At 32.0% G+C, this 19816-nt stretch overlaps 3 protein-coding genes across 5 annotated transcripts; all 3 read left to right on the forward strand.

Moving 5' to 3' along the window:
• Positions 1-226: 226 nt before the first annotated feature.
• Positions 227-1383, forward strand: LOC144998584 (H/ACA ribonucleoprotein complex subunit 3-like protein). Its single transcript, XM_078958328.1, has 4 exons — positions 227-331; positions 717-786; positions 927-969; positions 1175-1383. Exons 2-4 carry the CDS (start codon positions 733-735, stop codon positions 1270-1272), a joined length of 195 nt encoding a protein of 64 aa, XP_078814454.1. The 5' UTR covers positions 227-331; positions 717-732; the 3' UTR covers positions 1273-1383.
• Positions 1384-5203: 3820 nt separating this feature from the next.
• LOC145048553 (dolichyl-diphosphooligosaccharide--protein glycosyltransferase subunit 2-like) lies at positions 5204-10581 on the forward strand. The gene is made up of 19 exons (XM_078997082.1): positions 5204-5333; positions 5433-5578; positions 6317-6509; positions 6594-6683; positions 6837-6899; positions 7017-7086; positions 7272-7336; positions 7601-7655; positions 7735-7841; positions 7948-8063; positions 8147-8216; positions 8374-8481; positions 8584-8673; positions 8780-8922; positions 9003-9198; positions 9381-9461; positions 9546-9770; positions 10010-10132; positions 10230-10581. Exons 2-19 carry the CDS (start codon positions 5436-5438, stop codon positions 10344-10346), a joined length of 2055 nt encoding a protein of 684 aa, XP_078853208.1. The 5' UTR covers positions 5204-5333; positions 5433-5435; the 3' UTR covers positions 10347-10581.
• Positions 10582-13744: 3163 nt separating this feature from the next.
• LOC145048554 (Serine/Threonine-kinase) lies at positions 13745-17196 on the forward strand. Of its 3 annotated transcripts, none has more exons than XM_078997085.1 (8): positions 13745-14112; positions 14201-14296; positions 14503-14583; positions 14714-14806; positions 14924-15043; positions 15224-15295; positions 16311-16388; positions 16680-17196. In XM_078997085.1, exons 2-8 carry the CDS (start codon positions 14201-14203, stop codon positions 16869-16871), a joined length of 732 nt encoding a protein of 243 aa, XP_078853211.1. In that variant the 5' UTR covers positions 13745-14112; the 3' UTR covers positions 16872-17196. The 3 variants fall into 3 exon arrangements, with proteins under 3 accessions (XP_078853211.1, XP_078853209.1, XP_078853210.1); XM_078997083.1 differs by having other exon boundaries at positions 14223-14296; XM_078997084.1 differs by having other exon boundaries at positions 14226-14296.
• The last annotated feature ends 2620 nt before the right edge of the window (positions 17197-19816 follow it).

Raw genomic sequence — 19816 nt, forward strand, 5'->3', positions numbered from 1 at the left:
TATATATATATATATATATATATATATATATATATATATATATATAAATAATAATAATAATAATAATAATTACACCATTTTAATATTTAAAAACTCTATCATTTTCAAGCTTTTTTTTGTCTTACGTAAACCAAAAACCGGTTACTATTTGGAGGTTTACGTAAAAAAATTATGAAGACGAGGGAAAAGTGTATTTAAGCTAAAGTGTAGGGGCTTTAGTCTTACCTTTCATTCGCTATAAATACAAAAACCCTAAAACCCCGAATGAAACCCTAGACGTATTTGGTTGCAGGCATCAGAGCGTATTCTTCTCCGGCGAGTGTTGTATAAGGTACCCGAACTTTCACTTTCTTTCATATCTGGTTAATTGATTCATCTGTTTGTTTGATTCCTGATCCCATTCTCTGTTTTGAATACTTCGATTTGCTTGAACTCTGTCGCTCGATGCGTATATGTAATCGCAGTACCTTTTTTTTTTTTTCCTAACCCCTTATGTATTTTATTGATTGTCATAGATTTTCCTCAATAGGTGGCTTAGTTTCTGTGTTACATTTATATTTTCCTTTGTCTATTACTAGTAGTTACTCATTTATTCGGAATTCACTTAAACATACTTAAAAACTTAAACCATGCTATACTCTCTCCATATATCCATTATATTGTATTTATAACAAATTTTGAGTATCTGTTAACCATATGTGTTGTTGTTCGAACAGTTTGCTCAAAGCCAAAATGTATCTCCAGTTTTACATAAATGATAATGGTGACAAAGTTTACACCACCAAGGTTCGTTGCTTTATTTTTTGAGTTCATGGTTTATTTTCTTTTTCCATATATGATTATGTGATTTTTGAGTTTCCTTTTGAGGCCCTTGATTTTATGTTTATCAATGCCACATAATAATTTGAACCCTTATTTCTATGCAGAAAGAATCACCCGTTGGTTTGGCCACACAGTCTGCTCATCCTGGTATGTTACTTGTCTAATTTGTTACATGGGACACCACTGGACTAGACAAAAAGCTGCAATTTTTGTCCCATTGATGTTTATCAATATCCAGTCTAAGTCCAATGCATGTCAATACACAGTCCAAGTCCAATGTATGTCAGATATAACACAACCTGTTATGTCATTAATGAAGTTTATGTGGTGTAACTTTTGGGCTGATTTACAGCTCGGTTTTCCCCTGATGACAAGTTCTCGAGGCAGAGAGTTTTGTTGAAGAAGCGCTTTGGATTGCTGCCTACCCAAAAACCAGCAAGGAAGTATTGAGTAATTGCTACTTTGGATTGTTATGTTTAATGTGTATTAGCTTAATCAATTACTGCAACTTGTTGGTAGTTTTTGTGGCTGTTTCTTAATGACAAATTGATTGATTTGAAATGTGCTTATCTTTAAAGGGTCAAATATGTAAAATCAAAACATTTAGCCAAAAAGGAATTGAGAGTCTGCTGAAAATAGATCATTTCTGCACCAGTGTAATTTAAGTTGATCATTTTTATCACTTCTTATGTATAAGAAGAGAGAAAGTGGGTTGGTGATGTATTTGGTCAATCTCTGCTCCAATTTCTTAGAACACTGAAATGACTTATTCCTTAATAATTTTTTTGTTGACACAAGGTAGGCTGATTAATATCTTCACTATGAGTGGTTCTATAATCCGAAGTGTTAACTTTAAATTAGATGTTCTTAATTGAGCAAAAATTGGAATGTATATCGCGGTTGGAAATTAGAGGTGTAGGTTTTTTTTTTTTTTTGAAACGGCGAATAATATATTTAGATAAAACTGACTTGCCTGACTAGCAAGTAATTAGCAAGGGAGCAATAAGCAAGAGAGTACAAAGTATTATCAGAAACAAAAGGGAGAGGAAAGCCACTGGTCCCATGAGCAAATACCACTTTTACATTTAATCCAAAAGTATGTCATGGATTTGACCTGCTCAGCATCGGAAAGAGGATTGATGAACACCTGCTTGAATACTCGATCATTTTGAAATTTCCATAGGTTCCAGATAAGACTATAACATATAGTAAGAAAGCGATCTTTCATTTTAGAACCTCTACCACAGTTTGCAACCAATCCAGTAAGTTCTTCCAAGCTATTGAACGAGTAGTTGTGTACACCACACCATTTGAGAATTTGCTCCACTACAACTTTAGCAAATGGGCACCTTGCCAAGACATGATCCGTGTCTTCTTCTCGATTGATACAAGCACCAAATGTAGTGGTTTGAATATCAATACCCCGATTACGTAATCCCACCAACGAAACTATCTTTTTTTGAATAGCCCTCCACATAAAGCAATTGACTTTGTTTGTTACATCTTCGCTCCAACTAATTACTGGAAAATTATGAGACGTGACTGAGCCACAATACCTTAGATCACCTACCTTGAACACCCCATCAGAGGCTAATGAGGATACCCAAGTATCTTCGCCACTGACCAGTCGAACCGATGATATGTCTCCGTGGAGATTTACCAGATTGATAGTGAGTCTTGACTCGTGAGGGCAAGATCTCCACTGACCTTCAAAGTTCCCATTGTAGAATCTATCCTTGATAGTGCATTTTTTCCTTGTTTCTAGAGCATATAGGGAGGGATGTTTGGTTTTTAAATCAGTCAACCCAATCCACTTGTCTGACTAGAAATGGGTGCTGGCACCAGATTTAATGTGCAATTGGAATATATCGTTAGGTTCCAAATTGTGTTTCTGCAGGTCCTTCCCATGATGTTTTTTCAAACCCCACTAATTTTCTTGTTAGCCAAGTAGTTGTGAGGTTTATTATTAAGATTGTGAATAGTTCTAATGGTACGATTCCACAGAGAGTCTCCTTCTTTTTTCAATCTCCACCACCATTTGACCATTAAACCAATGTGTAGGGCCCGTATGGACCCCACGCCAAGTCCCCCATTAGATTTGGAGAGATGACTTTATCCCACGAAACCCAGTGAATTTTCTTTGTGTCATTGTCTCTCCCCCCCCCCCCCCCCCCCACCCCCCACCCCCCCCACCACAAGAACTTCCTACGGATTTTTTCCAATGTCTCCGTAACTACCATGGGTGCCATGAATAAGGAAAAGTAATAGGTCGGTAAGTTTCCTAGTACGGATAACTTTACTTTTGTATTTGTATCTGTTTGATTTTAATTATTTGTTATTAGTGGATTGAGTGGGTAAATAAATCAACTACAAAATGGGTCAACCAGATCAAGTGTCAAAAAACATGCGAATTGCGAAGTGTCGACATACTTTCAAATCAAATTTATTTTAAAGCTATAGATTATCATTATACTTTTAAAAATTTAATATTTTAAACTATTTACGAGATTCAATTTGTGTTTGACCTACATTAATCTAAAATATATAACGCATCGTTGGATTAAATGACAAAAGTCATCTTTATCAAAAGAATTAAATAGGTTATTCCTCACTAGAGATGTGATTTCCAAACTTTGATTATTTTTTTTTATCAATGAAGTTTAATTTTTAATATGTTCTTATCTATTTATCTATTTTTTTGAATGGCGATATTAATGGTTAGCACTTAATATTCCGAAAACAATTAGTATCATGAAAGTATTACGAAAACAATTAGTATCATGAAAGTATTACGAATTAGTATCATGAAACCATCAATGTCTGGAATATAACTTGAGACCCCCAGTCTAAAGTGAGATACTCACACATTGACATTTATTTCTCTTTTTTTTATAAAATATTTAAATGATAAATAATTTTTTAGTCACATATTGACATTTATTTCCCTCTTTTTTTTATTATTTTTTTTAATAAAATATTTAAATGATAAATAATTTTTGACTAATTGAAATACATATACTATACTTTTTAACAATATGAACTATTTTTATGTACAACTTATTTAATGAATTTAATAAATTATATTTTAATTTTCATTAAGTTATATATTTTAAATATTATTCAATTTTGAAACTAGTTATACTATATTTGCATATTTAACCATAAAAACCACTATATTTTGTTTTCTTTAACACATAAAGATTTTTTTTACTATTTAACCAATAATTTCCTTTTTCCTTTTAGAAATATTCTCCGTAATATGAGAGAATTTCATATATGCTATTCTTAAACATTAAAATATCATATTTACCCAACTTAATTTTTAAATCTCAAATTTACCATTCATAAAATTTCTAAATATCATATTTACCCTTCATAAAACTTCAAAATATCATATATATTATTTTCAAACATTAAAATATCATATATGCTTTTCTTAAATATTAAAATATCGTATATGTACTTTTTAAACATTAAAATATCAATGATAATATCTAAAATATCCTCCATTTACAACATGATAATAATCATCAACAAAAAAACTAAACAATCAAAATATACATTCCATAGAGAGGGTTGAAGATGAATCTTTTTGTTTTTTTAAGAGAGCGACATTCCAACAATTTAGAAGTTCATATTCCATTATCATAGATGTAAGGATAATATGGTTAATTTTTTTAATTATTATAATAATTCTAATGTATAAAAATGATTATAAAATATTAAAAGCATTATAAAAAAGGATCTGGGCAAATATGATATTTTGAAGGTTTATGAAGAGTAAATATGATATTGATAAATTAAGCTGGACAAATATGATATTTTGAACTTTAAGAGGGACATATATGAAATTCTCCGTAATTTACTGTGTTTTTTCATATAATAATTAAAAAAATAAATAATAAAGCGTATATTTTTCTAGTTAGTTTTTTTTTTTTTAAAAATAATAGTTAAGTCATAAAAAAATAATTTCTATAAGTTGTTAAAATGAATAAATTTCAATTTTTATTAAGAATTTAAAGTTTTATATAAACTATGTTAAAAGGAAAACCTCTTAATGATTAAACTAGAAAAAAAAATCTTTTGAGGTTAAACTAAAAAAGCCAAGGAATTTGGCCAAATAAAAAATAATTTCTTTAATATTTACTTTTATATGATTGAATACATTATTTTTATTTCAAACGACTAAAAAATTAAACTAAAAATCAACAAACAAATAAAAAATGAATTTCTTTTTTTGTATGGGCAAATTCCATCAATCATTTTTGTGGACTAACTTATGTCCAAGTGTCGACCCGTTTTTAAAAATAACGTCCATTTAGCTCGGAGCACGTTTTGGGCTCAAGCCTCAAGCCGGTAACATCAAACACAGGGGCAAAATCGGGAATTACATGGTCTTCGCTCTTCTGTGTTAAACCCCAGAGAGGAAGACTCCAGCTTCCACATTCAACTGGTGTTACATGCTATTACTCTGTAGATAAGCTCCTCCGTCTTCACTGGCGATCAAATTCGTACGATCCCTATAAAATCTCAATTGCAGATGCCTCTAGAATATAGTTCTTGACAGATTTCTTTTTCGGAATTATATGTAATTCCTCGTTTTCTTACAGGCAATGGCGATGAAATTAGGATTTACTTTTTTACTACTAGCAGTAGCGTCGATCTGTGAGGCTGCTGCAATATTTAACCCGATCTCTGAATCTCACAAATCTGCGGCAATTGAACTGTTTTCCCCTGCCGATGGTTCATTTTCGAGGTCGACCTGAACCCTTGTAACCTCCTTATCATTTTTTGTTTCATATGCCTGTACTTGAATTATTTACGGATTATCTGGTGTAGTTATTGGTTGCATTGGTATTCATTTGGTATGATTACCTGGTTCTGTTTAGTGTTAGCATAATTATTGATTGGGCGTCAGTGGCTATATAATAACTATTCTCGTCGTATATACGTTTTGCTCTTCGTTTTAGAAGATTTCTTGGATGAAGGAAGGATAAATAATAATGCACCTATGCAAATTGGATTGCAGAACTGTAGATATTGATAAAATATAATGAAATGAAGTATCATATGGTAACTAAAAGTGTCTAGCTTGATTAGGGAACCATGTACAGAATACGAGCGATGTTGTAGTACTATTTGTTTTAATTCAGTGGTTTTCTTTAACTTCTATAATGAAAAATCATACCTCATATGGTAAACTCAGTGCGTTTTCCATCAAGCACAACAAAACTTATACTGAAAAGTGTCTAGCTTGATTGATATTTAAGGGCTCATTTCATACGCATCAACCTAAAGGTTGTGGGTCAAGTTTCATGGGAGACATTTAAGGGGTGTGTGACTATTTGAGTGAGTGAAAAAAAGTATACAGAAGCCTGTATAATCAAAACTTATGTCTAATTCGTATTTTCAGAGCGATTCCTTTTTCATCTCTTGGGTATACTTTATTGTTGATATATCACTTAGACATCTGATTAGGTTTTCTCTTCTTCAGCTTAGAAGAAGCATTCGAAGCTTTAAGGACATTTGAAATCCTTGGAATAGACACAAAACCTGATCTAAAGGATTCCACTTGTAAATCTGTGGTGGATACTCTTTCTTCAGAATCATCCAACTCAAAGGATCTGTATCATGCATTACGAGTTAGTTCGTTATTAAAATGCAAGATCAACAAAGAAGCTCTAACGGTATACTTAATCTTGCAACCATTTTCTGTTCAAATTAAGCTGAAAATGTTTGGAATCTTAAGTTTTGGTGTTTTATATCATTAGGGTGTTACATCAAGGCTTCAAGGCTCTGTCAAAGATGCAAAGTCACTTCTAGATTTCTACTATTCGATAGGAGGTTTGACACTAATCAAGGTACATACTCTTTGGAACAAATTCAACATTTCATTTCTCAATTTTGCATCAAATCTTGACCATCTTTTCTTGTCTGCAAGTAACTAGTTGTATATGAATATCACTTTGCTGTCACTTTTGCATCAAAAGGTTTCTTTTTAATTAATCATGCAGGATCAAACTTCTGAAGTTGATGTGCTTCTTGAGGATGCTGATGGAATTTTTAGATCTATAAAGGTTAGTTGCTTATATTATGTGTTACAGAAATTGCTATCCCATTTCGTCCTTTAAACATCTCATGAAGTTTCCTGTTACTTTTTCCAAGACAAAGTTGACATTGCATGTTCTTTTTAGGCTCTTAGTCAAAGTGATGGAAGGTGGCGTTACAGCTCTAACAATCCTGACTCAAGCACTTATGCTGCAGGTAAGCCTTCTACACTCAATGAGATTAGTATCTTATGGTTTTTCTAATATATTTATTTCTTTTACCAAATGAGATGTATTTTAGACTTTTTGTTATTGTCAGATTGTTGTAGTATGGTTGCTGTTAGTTTGTAAAGGTTTGTTTTATTTTATATGACACTGACTTAATATGCTTATTTGACTCAGGAGTAGCACTTGAAACACTTTCTGGAATTATTACTTTGACGTCTTCTGAACTTGATGGCAATCTGGTAATTTAATTTCACATTCTGCTTTATATATGATATGAACTGTTGCTACTCTACATAAGTGCAAACCAATCTTGAAGCTAAACCAAGTTTATTCCCTTGGTTTAAAATGTTGTGGTATTTATATATATTTTTTAAACTTTTACAATCGTACTTGTACATTGAGGAATTTGGCAAATTTCAGCTGCTTTTGCCTTTTTATTAACCTTCTCGTTTATTATTGCATTAAGGGTCTTATCTGGTCTAATTATCTCTTTCTTTTTGCAGATTGAGGCACTGAAAAAGGATGTTGTGAAGCTATTTGAAAATATTAATAAATATGGTTAGTGCATGAATTATATTGTAGAATGGGAGATATCATAATTTTATACATGATACCTGTTTTTTCTACAATTTTGTAGATGATGGGGCCAATTTCTTTGATGATGGACATCAAGGTCCTGTTTCAGCCACCTCATCAGTTGTTCGTGGGCTGACAACTTTTGCTTCTGCTTCCGGAAGTTTTAATGTATGACAAAATATTGTTATGTTTATAGACACCACTTGTATTTCCTATGCTCATAATTTTCAAATTCTATAATTCTTTTTTTATTTTTTTCTTTTGATGTTTGCAGATACCAGGGGACAAGATATTGGGTTTGGCAAGATTTTTTCTTGGGATTGGAATCCCTGGCAATAGCAAGGATTTATATCACCAAATTGATGCTTTAGGTTGCTTAGATCAAAACAGGCAAGTGAATAATATTTTCTCTTACTTCTAAACACATTTATTCTTGAATCTATTGACATTTTTGTTTTTTATTTTTTGTTTAGGGCATTGGTTCCTCTCATTTTATCACTTCCAGCTACTGTCCTTTCATTTACCAGCCAAGACAAACTTAAGGTGTGTTGATTCATTCGTTAGACCTATTTCATGTTTCAAAATTGATAAATTATAGCCTTTTTCCTACATTTCAATCACTAATATAAAGCTTTATAAATTATTTCTATTTAGAATTTAGGTTTTAGCTGTTCACTTACCCTATAGCTTATGCTTACAGGTCAGGGTGACCACTGTACTCGGATCTACATCTACAACACCTCCTTTATCAGTAAAACTCATGCAAGTTTTCACCTCTGGATCAAAGGACGCTTCAATAATTAACCAGGTACACCATGAAAAATCTCTTCTTACATTTCTGCTGCAGTTATATATTGTTTTATGCATGATTTTTAATTATTTTATAATCTTCACTTTTCCATTTTTTCAGGAACTCAGATTTGACCCTAAAGAAGCGATCCACACCCTTGATGCTTTACCAGCAGGTGTTGATGTTGGGAAGTATATTTTTGCTTTTGAGGTACTTCATATTGTGTAAAAACATATCCATAATTACTTATTTACCTTATTATACTAAGTTATTAACAAAGCTTCTTTAATCTTTGATTATATTTTGTACCTTGTAGATTGTGCTTTCTGATCCAGAACATAAAAAAATATATGCAACCGGAGGACGAACAAAGGTGCCAGTTTATGTCACAGGATTCATCAAAATTGATAATGCCAAAATCGAAATACTCGAGAGCGATAGTGTAGAGACTCAAAACAAGTATGTTTACTTTATTCATGTTTACAATTCCATTTTTTTTCGTTGATTATGATTTTTAAAAAAATATGATTTATTATTAGGCTTGATTTATCTGGAAAGAATGACGTGGCGTTGTCAGCAAACCATCTTCAAAAGCTGCGGTTGTCTTTTCAGTTGACAACTCCACTTCAAAACCCATTCAACCCTCACCAAGCGTTGTTGAAGTTGAGACATGAATCTGGAGTTGAACATATTTTTGTTGTGGGGAATTCTCGTGAACAGTTGAAGATAACACTGGTCATTTTCTTTCACCATTTCCATTTTCATGTTTCTTGTTAAAATAATTAGTAAGAAAAAAAGAAAACTACTTGTACTATCACCACTTTATCGATGTAGACACTTCTGATAGAAATGTAAAAAAGTAGTTTGTACTTTTATGTATTTTAATTTGACACTATATGCTACTTTCCCTGTTGCAGGATTTTCTTGGGCTTGTTGAGAAATTATTTTATCTCTCGGGTAAATACGACATTGAGTTGACAGTTGGTGATGCTGCAATGGTAATAAATGCTTCAACCTTGTATTTGACTTTTACCACATATTATTTATCAGTCATTTTTTCAAACTCAATTTCTATGTTCCAGGAGAACTCTTTCTCACAAGCTCTTGGCCATATTGATTTGGATCTACCTGAAGTACCCGAAAAGGCAACCCGCCCGCCTCCACAAGCTGTTGACCCGTATTCAAGATTTGGCCCGATGCCAGAAATAAGTCACATATTCAGACCTCAGGAGACGCGTCCTTCTCAACAACTCTCTTATGCTTTCTCGGGTCTTGTTTTTGTTCCGTTTCTTGCTTTTTTGGTCGGGGTAAGTCCTTTATTCAACATCCCAAGATATAACAGGTTGTACTGTGTTTGACATGCATTTGACTAATGTAAGTTGGACAAAAATTGCAAATTTTTGCATTTTTGTCTTGCCTACAAAAGGTGGAACAAGGGGGACCAAGTTTCGCTCTTGATTGCTTGTTTGTGCAAAAGACGTTAATGCCCTTCTGTAGTTCTCATCTTCATTATAAGAAAAAGTTAGGATTAACTTTTTCTTTACAGTTGTCGCGACTTGGTGCGAACATGAAGAATTTCCCTACATCAACAGCACCCGCCGCGTTCGCCATCCTATTTCATGGTGGTATTGCAGCTGTTCTTGTACTCTACGTTCTTTTCTGGTTGAAGGTATGTTTTTGATTCTTGACTTTTGGCTTTACATCATCAACAAACAACTTTTTCTGTTTTTTGGTTCTAATTTTGAGTTTCTTGTTTCTGCCTACAGCTTGATCTTTTCATAACATTGAAAACATTGGGAGTTTTAGGAATGTTCTTGCTGTTTGTGGGTCATAGGACCCTTTCGCACCTTGCTTCAACATCAGCAAAGGTGAAATCGGCTTGAAAAACAATGAAACCGATGGGTGATTTGGTCAATTCATATGAAAGAAAAATCACATGGATTCCATGAAACTAGAGATATAAGAATTCCAAGTCTTTTTGTAGAGGTTTTAAGTTCGATAAATGAGCTGATTTAGATTATGTTGAATATTAATATAAGTTAACTGAAAGCGTAACTTTAAGTATGCAGTTTTCTAAACTGTTTTGTTAAAAAATGGGATTGGACTTATTTTTGATTTTTTTTTTGGATAAAAAGTGTTTCGAGCCATTTACGTCAATGTATTTATCGGTTTTGACTTTTGACTCTAACTCATTACCAAACACAAAACATTACCGGTTCGTTTTTCTATTGAAAGTTTTTAATGTTAAATCCGACTTTAAAAGATTTACAAGATTCTGATTTCGCTTCATGTAAGTTTGAAACGAATAATCTCAAAATAACCATATTTGGAGATGATGTGTACTCTAATAAGTGCTAAGATTTGGGTAAAAATATTATCAATGATATCAAGATATAAATATAATTTGAAGAAACAACTATTTTAAAAAAACTGATTATTAAGATTTAAGATCGTTCACGATAAAATCTAGGGGTGTAAACGAGACAAAACAACTCATGAAAAACTCGAGCCTGATTTGGAAAATACTCGAAATCGACTTGCTTTTAATCGAGTTGAGTACCTTATCGAGCCGAGCTCGAGTAGTAAAATACCCGATTCATAAAGCTTGCGAGCTTAATCGAGTATTTATAAAATTATATTTTTACCTTTTATATATTTTTAAATTACTTTAACAATTCCACATTTTTAGCTTTTAGGTATATTGACTAAGGATGGGATTTAAGATCGGAAAACCGGACTGTAATATGAGTCGTAACTGTTATAACCAAAATATATAGAACCGGTTTTGGTTCCGGGTTTAAAAATCGGCTTTATTTGTGTTCCGGGTTTGGGTTCATTGGGTCCAGGTAAACTTGCTCTAAGAATAGGAACTGACATTAGGAACCAGAACCATTTTTAGGGGCTGGAATCGGTTTCTGTGAAACATTTAAAACATGCATATCTCATTTGTTTTAAGTCGAATTGGTATATGGCTTCTTCCAACGTGTAGTTTAGAGTTTGTACATGATTTTAGATTATTAATTTGTCATTTTTAGTTTTATATTCATTGATTTATAATCCTTCAAAGTCGAGATATCAAAGCTGAATGTTTTTAGTTTTTCAGGTTTTTTGTTTTCTGTGAAAATTTAAAACATGCATATCTGATTGCTTTGAAGTCGGATTGACATGCGTTTTTTTTCCAACTTGTAGTTTAAAGTTTTTAAATGATTTTAGACTATAATTTTGTCATTTTTGGTTTAATATTCAATGACTTAAAGTCCCCCGAAGTCGGGATATCAAAACTGAAAATTTTCAACTTTTCAACTATTTGTTTTTACACTTTGTATTCTGTAAAAACGTTAACACATGCATATCTCATTCGTTTAAAGTCGGATTGATATGCGGTTTTTTTTTTCCGGAGTGTAGTTTAGAGTTTGTACATTGTTTTAGACTATAATTTTGTTAATTTTAGTTTCATATTCAATGACTTGCAGTCCCCTCGAGATATCAATATGAAAATTTTCAAAGTTCAACCCACTAAGTTGTAAGTAATTGCAAAAAATTTCCAGTTTTTTTAGGATTTCCAGTTCTAAACCCACTTTATCCGGTTCCAACCTATCCATTTTGATGTTTCCGGGTTTTCTGGTTCTAGACCCATTTTACTTGATACCTAACCCGAAACCGAACCGAAACAAGTTCCTATACACCGGTTTTAGAATGTTTTTAATTTATGATGGTTTTAACTTTTTTTAGTTGAGTTCGCGAGCTGAGCTCGATAGTATGAGTATTTTACAAGTTGAGTCTAAGCTTCAAATTTAGGCTCGAGGCGAGTTCAAATCGAACTCGAGCTCAAATATTTTTGACGAGTCGAGCTTCGAGCTTGTCATTACTAGGCTTAAGTAGACTCGGTTACACGATAATAAAATCATATTATCAAATAGTTTTATGATATTGTTTTTCTATTTTCCTATATTAACCAATTGGTTAAAAACCTAATAGTCATTATTCAATGTTGTGCTTGCTACGGTATTTCTAGGGGTGGAATTGGTACGGTACCGACTTTTTTTCTTCAAACCGCGTACCGTACCAACTATAGTTAGTAGGAGAATTTAACTACCAGTACCATACCAACTATACTTGGTACCAGTTTATTTGGCTAGCAAAAAATTTGGTTGATACATATTGGTACTGGTATATACCAAATGCTTTAACTAATTTTTATATTTGAAGAGTTTGACACATGATTAACTATATTAGGCTTCACATTGTAATCATCATCCAACCCAACGGTTAGAAAAATTTCCATAATCGAAAACAAATTAAACAAAAAAATTTGTCATTGATGTTTAGCACCTTTTATATGCATATAAAATAAAATAACTATCACGTTGTTATATAGTAACTATACCGCTGTCTAACTGTCTTAATTGTAAACATTATATATAAAGAATTAACAAAAAAATATATACTAGTCTAAGAAGTAATTAGTTAATTGTTTTTGGTTTTCTTGTTTTAAGTAATATACAAGTAATCGAGTAATGTATACGTAATGCCAAACTTGCTACTCTTAATTGAAACATAAAAATGTGATAACTAATATTTCTTCATATGTATTAATTGATATATATATATATATATATATATATATATATATATATATATATATATATATATATATATATATATATATATATATATATATATTCTTTAATAAATGAAGGTTTTTTTTTGATACTTGTCACACTCTCATTCATTTTGCCACTTGTTATTTTGTGGTTATTTTGAATTAATTTTTATTCCATATGTAATTTTGTGGTTTTCCTATTTTATTAAATTCCATATTATATTTAAATTTAATAATAAATGCATATCAATTTTATTAATGGACTTTCCTTATAATTTCAAAGTTTTAAAATAAAATCTCATTAATTTGCTTTGATTATTTTATCTAAATGATTTGTTTAAATTTAAAAGAAAAAAAAACACTTTAATTTTAGTAATTCAATATTTTTCTTATTTTTCTTATAAGTTTAAATTTCTTAAATATTTATACATATTTAATTTTTTAAATACATCCATGTAATACATGGGGCTCACACCTAGTATATATATATATATATATATATATATATTAGTACGGTATAATTGTGGTATTCAAAATTTTATACCGTTAGCGTACCAAGTTTACTTAATTGGTATGGTAATACCGACCAAACATATTGGCTACCGAACATGTTGGCTACCAATTCAATTAGTTCGGTAACACGTTGGTTGTATGATACATATTTGCGAGCCTATTTCAATCTATTTACAAAAGAACACCTTTAATAATTTCTTTTTTCATCCCTGACAAATCCACTCTTGTTTTTGGTTGGCGGTGGTTGTGTCGAGAGGCGGTGGCGGTTGACCTTTGGCCGGTGAGAACAATGCAATGAATATTTGCAGTCGAGGTTTTCCAGCGACGGAAGTGTCTTTTAGTGGCGATATACGAGATTGGAGGTTGAGCAAAGAACGAATTATCAAAACCCTACCGGAAGAGAGGAAGGAAAACAAATAAAATTATACGCTCGATGGAAATTAGTAAGAGTTCGTCAACATCACGGAAAAGACAACGAGGCGAAGTGGAGGCGATACCTGAACCTCAAGGCTCCAATCCATCTCTTTCACTAGGTTAATTTTTTTTTTTCTCATCAATGTCCGTTAACTTGATTATCAAGGCGGTGTTTTTGTGTGTGTAATGGTTGGTTTCTGATCATAGATGTATTATGTCGATGATGTAGAAGATAATCTTATATTCAGCGACACCATGGTTGCTCTTCGCATGATGCGCGGACAGTTTCCTCATATTGATAAGGTATGGAAGACTTTTACATGCTGAATTTGGTACTTTTGAAATGACAGCTTGATATTTATTTTGTTAAAAATCAAAGAGGAGCCTTATTCTATTTGCACTTCTTGTGTTCGTATCAGTAGACCATTGGAGAAACCTTTGTGTGTTTTTGTCCATTTTTCTAACTGAAGATGGTTGCCATCCTAATTTACTTCACTATTCTTTTACAGGTTACTGTTGAGCCTTTTATCTTACGATCCCAATTGTACAGCAGTGTGAAGGATAGGACCCAAGTTGATAGAGAATTAGAGGTTTGTTTTGTTGTCTTCTTATGTGATTTGAGCATACATTATCTGTAAAAGGGTTCTGTTGGGAAGAGCATGTTCATAGTTGAAGTTATGTATGTATTAGAATTGCTCTAAACTTTTGCATTATACTCAGTCATTGAAGAGGGAGAAAGTTTTGCGCATTTTCAAACTAAATACTGGACAAGATGATCATGCTGTAATGTTTATGGAAGATTATTTGAACCAGGTTAGTGAATAGTGACCTCTTCAGTTTTGTTAAAAGATCGTTTATTTTTCATATCAAGTTTTACTGCAATCTAAAAGTACCATTCCATTATAACTTGACTTTGAAGTTTGATCATAGATGAAACGGGCTGTGAAAAGCATGGAAGCTAAAAAGCAAAGTGTTCTTCCAGTTTTTGAGTGGTTTGAAGTGCATGTCATCCATAGCAAGCCTGAACCTTGTATTGGACATCAAGAGCTAGTGAGTTTAACTATGATGATGTTCTTAATTTTTGTTAAGTTGAATTACTACTTCTTTACTAAACCAAGTTCTTTAGAGTTTAGACTGTTGACTTTATAAGTGATTATTTGAAACAGTTGTAAGCATGAGATGTTTATTGTTATTATTATTTTTACTATAACTGGTTTTACTCAATTGCAGTGTTCACTTTTATCAATAGGAGGAAAGGTGAAAGAAGATGACATATCTCTTTTGATAAATGCTGGTCTTCTGGTAAGTCAATTTAATGATCCTCACTATCATTTATTTTACTTTTTTTTGCAGTTCTAGCTTAAGTATTGCCTAGATCCCAGGTGGGGGGAAGTAAATGTTGACAGTTGACTTGTTGACTTGTTATCCACACTCAAATATTGTTGCTTTAAGTCTTTTAAGATATGAGATTTGGTAGATATATTCTGGTTTGTATTGAAAAGTGCTATATAGCCTCCACCCCCAAAAATAAAGTTTGTTATGGATGGATTTTTCATGTTGTTGTAGATTATATAAAACTCTTAAGTCTTAACAAAGTGTTACAATGAAAGGGTGTACATATCAAAGTTCTCGACATGTTCCAACAAAAGTCTAGATAACCAACATCCCGTATGATTTCTATATAATCAGCATGAATCATATTGTAAACTATGCAACTCCTTTATAAAACATAATAACTCATTAGTATGCAAACATAACAAAAGTAATTTACACATATTTGACATGTATCCCATCTTTCAACACCATAATCTATAGCGAATCTTCCACAACATTGAGAAATTATGCCATTTTCTTGTAGGAATCCTTGAAAAATACGAGACATGTATAATAATATTCTCTCTCATTTTCTGATCAAAGACTTTTAATCCAAGTAGAAAATTAGGTTCGAACATAGAACAACTTGAAAAACGAAAATACTTTCTCTCCACAACGCATGAAATAAATCCATGTGAAACGACTGTAATCATCAATAAATGTAACAAAATATCATTATGTATTAAATCAAAAGGCTGAGTTGAATTACATTGGGTATACAAATGGAAAATGACAAAGTTTTACTTTTGCCAAAACTACAATATTCTCAAAAGACGCCGATTCTTTATTCTAGCAAACAATATTTCAGTAAATCAACAACTTATTTGGATGTCCAAGACGTTTGGATTTAGATTTTTCACTTTGAAGTTGTGATATATATTTTTTTTTCTTGCACCCTGTTTTATGATTATCTTTTTCACTTTGGATGTTTTACCATTTTCAGACTCGTCAGCTTATCGACCCTGACATGTACTGGTTTGCAATTCCAAATATCGGCTCACTTCTCAAGGCCCTCACACAGGTATCTATCTATCTATCTATTTTTAACATAACAAAAAATTACTTCCACATATATGACATTGTCATTTTGTATTACAATAGAAATACAGAATGTGATTGGTTTCACTGGAATAGTAACATCACAGTGTTTGCTGGGTATATCTTCACATGCAAACCATGTTTGTCAGAAATTCCAGCATGTATGTGTGTAAATGTAATTGCTCCAAATATGATGAGAGATTAGGTTATATGTATTTGACATGTAGTAGTGAATAGCATAATATAATTGTTTTTATTTTTTATTTTTTTATAGGGAAGAAAAGAGGTGATGTCTCTACTTAATCGTAAGAAATACAAAGAGATGATGTTGGGTGTTGTTGAGAAGAAACGTCTGCGTTTCTCACCTTTAGATATCAGATTTCATCTGCGTGATCTGCTTGGATCCGGTCACCTCAAAACACTCCACACGCCAGGTGGCATAGTCATTCGAGTCGTGAAGGATTGAAATTTGGTAAACACAATACGCTACGCCTTCGACTACCTATATTCATATTTAATATACACTTTTCCTTTTACGTGATCCTGTTTAATTCATCGTTTCTTGTCTTTTATTTCAATATGCTCACATTCTGGTTGGTGGATATGCGCTGATTCGTGAATCTTAATTTATGTTTTGATTATTCGTAAATCTCGTCGCCTTTTTCTTTATTTGCGCGAAACCTATGCTTCAAATTGTAAAATTATGCTACAATTAAGAAAACTCCAAATGTTGCATTTTCATTGAGATTGAGGAAATTAACAAATCCATTTTTAGGGGTTTTCGTTTTTGACTTAATGAGATTAATGGACATGTTGTAATGTAAGGTAAAATGGTCATTTAGTCTTTTGTTCAAACATTTATTCTATCAAACATTTTATTAAAACAGAAACAGGGAAACAAGGAAAAAAACTATCCTCTTGGTTGGTAGCAATGCATCTAAGATGAAATTAGCAAATCCATTATTCAAATAAACTAACTTTTTTTTTTTGGGTGTTTGAGGAGTGCAAGCCTATTGGCCTTTTTTTTTGGCCTTGTGAACTTGTGATTACATAAATCGTGGCGAACTTCATTGTTCAGGGGTGTGGGTGGGTTAATTAGGAGAGTTGAAGGGTTTGAATTGTCAATAAAAGAAACCCTAGCAATTAGAGTTGTCGCCATCCACATCGAAGTGTAAATACTAAGCAATTATAGAAAGATTTGGGAATATGGCTTGTTGATGACAAATATGAACAATAATTGGAGCTTATGAGTAGACCATCGGTTAATATCAGAAATTACTTTTATGGGCTTTATAAAGGTGTTTTATCAAAGACTCAAGGTTCTGCTATAATGACAGAATTATATCTTTGTGTAATTGAATTGATGAGTTGTACTATTGTAATGATGATTATGCAGTCTTATCTCATTGACCAAATTATTTGTATTGATGTAATGATGAATATGCAGCTCAGAGAGAATATAATCTGTCAACATCAAAATTAGAAAAAGACATTAAATAATACGGAACAATGTGAAAACAAAAATTATTACTTCCTTCCTTTGTTACATATGGCAACACATGACGTAACAATTTATAATGTGTTTTGAGTGTAATGGACTGAAAAACCGATGTTAGTGAGACATATAGAATTGGTCCTAATGGTTTTACATACATGAAAAGTATAGAAAATTTATTGTCACTTGGCTCTTTTATAAATACATGAAAATTATAGAACAATTCTGAACATTCTTGGTGATGTAAAAGTTTCATAAAAGTTATGGGTTCTGTAAATGTTGGACAAAAGATTGAAAGTGTAGGCTCTTTGGGTAAGATGTAAACCCAATTATTGAATTGGTCCTACTGGTTTTGGCTTCATCTATGTCACCAGTGTTTGGGCATGATGACTATTCTCATGTGAGTCATTCTGATTATGTCTTTTTTTGCCCCAAATGTTCAACAAGACATCATGTGTATTCAATGGTTTAGTCCGCTTCTTGACAAATCAGATCTCTCTTGTTAGGTTTTAAAATTTCAACAAGACATCATGTGTATTCAATGGTTTAGTCCACAAGAGTCTTGAACGAAACCGGTCATTTCTTCATTTTTTTTTTAATAGAATCTATAACCATGGAACCAAGAATGTCAAGATCGTAAGATTGGATTAGGATCCATAGATCTAATAAAAATATCATATTTAAAAGTTTCAAGCATGAAAAATGTCTTTCCATCCATTAGTTGGTTATTCTTTTTTTATTTTTTATTTTATTATTATTATTTTTTAAATTATAGATTATTATTTTATCAATAAGAAATATTTATATAAACATAGCGGGTAAACGAGCAACAAACTGTGCCGCAACCTTTTTTTGGATGATGAAACTAATTTTTTTAAAAACAATATCTGTAGATCTTGGAGTCATACATTACTATGCATGACTCGTTGGACTCTATTGGGTAGCTCCACAACTTCTGGTACAAGGAAACTGAAAGTATCAAATGCAAATGGTATAAACGTGTGTTGTTTTTTCATGCATGTTTTGCCACTTTGTTTGATGCAGCTTTTAAAGCAGCTTGCCTTATAGTAAAAACTCCACTCCCCAAGTCCACAAGAAGGAAACACCTATTAGATCGATGCATGTACGTTTTCCTACAGCCCATTCAAATACTAAAACATCAACCGATCTAAGTGTTGATCTTAAGTTATAAATTATAAAAGAAATAATAGTGATAACAAATACTATCTGATCTATTCTAACATAACAAATGATGATATGTTCCGGCAGGTACCAACCAATAGTCCAATATAATATGTCTATCATGGTAATTTATGTACAATTAACCATGTGGAAGCCATAGTAGTAGATAGGAATCAAAACTTGGAGATGTACACAAATTAGAACATGAAAATGTACAAAAAACCGTTGGGTTTTAGATCAAAGTGAAGATAAAGAATTATGAAGTTTTATATCAAAATCAAGATCAAGAAAATGAACATAAATATGTACAAAACAACACGTAAATTGAGCATGACCTAACCTTTTCCTTTTAACATAGCTTCAATTTCTATGGTTTTTACCTTACATCTTTAGTCATTTATAGTAAAAAAGGTGAAAAATAGGGTAAATGAGTACGAGCCTATTATGTAATAATTAAATTCAAATTTTGATGTAATGGCAAGATTAGATCATATCCCGATCTTATGATCTTTTTTCGACGATCTCAAATACGATCTTATGCAACATTAGATGCTAATACGATCTTGACCGTTTTATGGAGGTAGGATTGTTCGATCATATGATCTGAATCCTGACAACCATGCATGGAATTTTAAAGGCCATCATGTGTATACAAAATCACTCGAAGGGTGTTTGGATGCACTTTTACAAATTGATTATAGAAAAAGACAAGTTTAGCCATTATGACATTATTT

Source organism: Lactuca saligna, chromosome 5, assembly GCF_052625555.1.
Source record: "Lactuca saligna cultivar CGN05327 chromosome 5, ASM5262555v1, whole genome shotgun sequence".
In the NCBI taxonomy this organism is placed as follows: Eukaryota; Viridiplantae; Streptophyta; class Magnoliopsida; order Asterales; family Asteraceae; genus Lactuca; species Lactuca saligna.

What these genes read in the sequence shown, in the direction of transcription:
- LOC144998584 (XM_078958328.1), top strand. Translation starts at nt 733, where the DNA reads ATGTATCTCCAGTTTTACATAAATGATAATGGTGACAAAGTTTACACC. An exon ending in ACAAAGTTTACACCACCAAG is followed by an intron (nt 787 to 926) that starts GTTCGTTGCTTT and finishes ATTTCTATGCAG; the next exon opens with AAAGAATCACCCGTTGGTTT. An exon ending in CACACAGTCTGCTCATCCTG is followed by an intron (nt 970 to 1,174) that starts GTATGTTACTTG and finishes GCTGATTTACAG; the next exon opens with CTCGGTTTTCCCCTGATGAC.
- LOC145048553 (XM_078997082.1), top strand. Translation starts at nt 5,436, where the DNA reads ATGGCGATGAAATTAGGATTTACTTTTTTACTACTAGCAGTAGCGTCG. An exon ending in GCCGATGGTTCATTTTCGAG is followed by an intron (nt 5,579 to 6,316) that starts GTCGACCTGAAC and finishes TCTCTTCTTCAG; the next exon opens with CTTAGAAGAAGCATTCGAAG. An exon ending in GAATTTTTAGATCTATAAAG is followed by an intron (nt 6,900 to 7,016) that starts GTTAGTTGCTTA and finishes TGTTCTTTTTAG; the next exon opens with GCTCTTAGTCAAAGTGATGG.
- LOC145048554 (XM_078997083.1), top strand. Translation starts at nt 14,013, where the DNA reads ATGGAAATTAGTAAGAGTTCGTCAACATCACGGAAAAGACAACGAGGC. An exon ending in CAATCCATCTCTTTCACTAG is followed by an intron (nt 14,113 to 14,222) that starts GTTAATTTTTTT and finishes TCGATGATGTAG; the next exon opens with AAGATAATCTTATATTCAGC. An exon ending in TGATAAATGCTGGTCTTCTG is followed by an intron (nt 15,296 to 16,310) that starts GTAAGTCAATTT and finishes TACCATTTTCAG; the next exon opens with ACTCGTCAGCTTATCGACCC.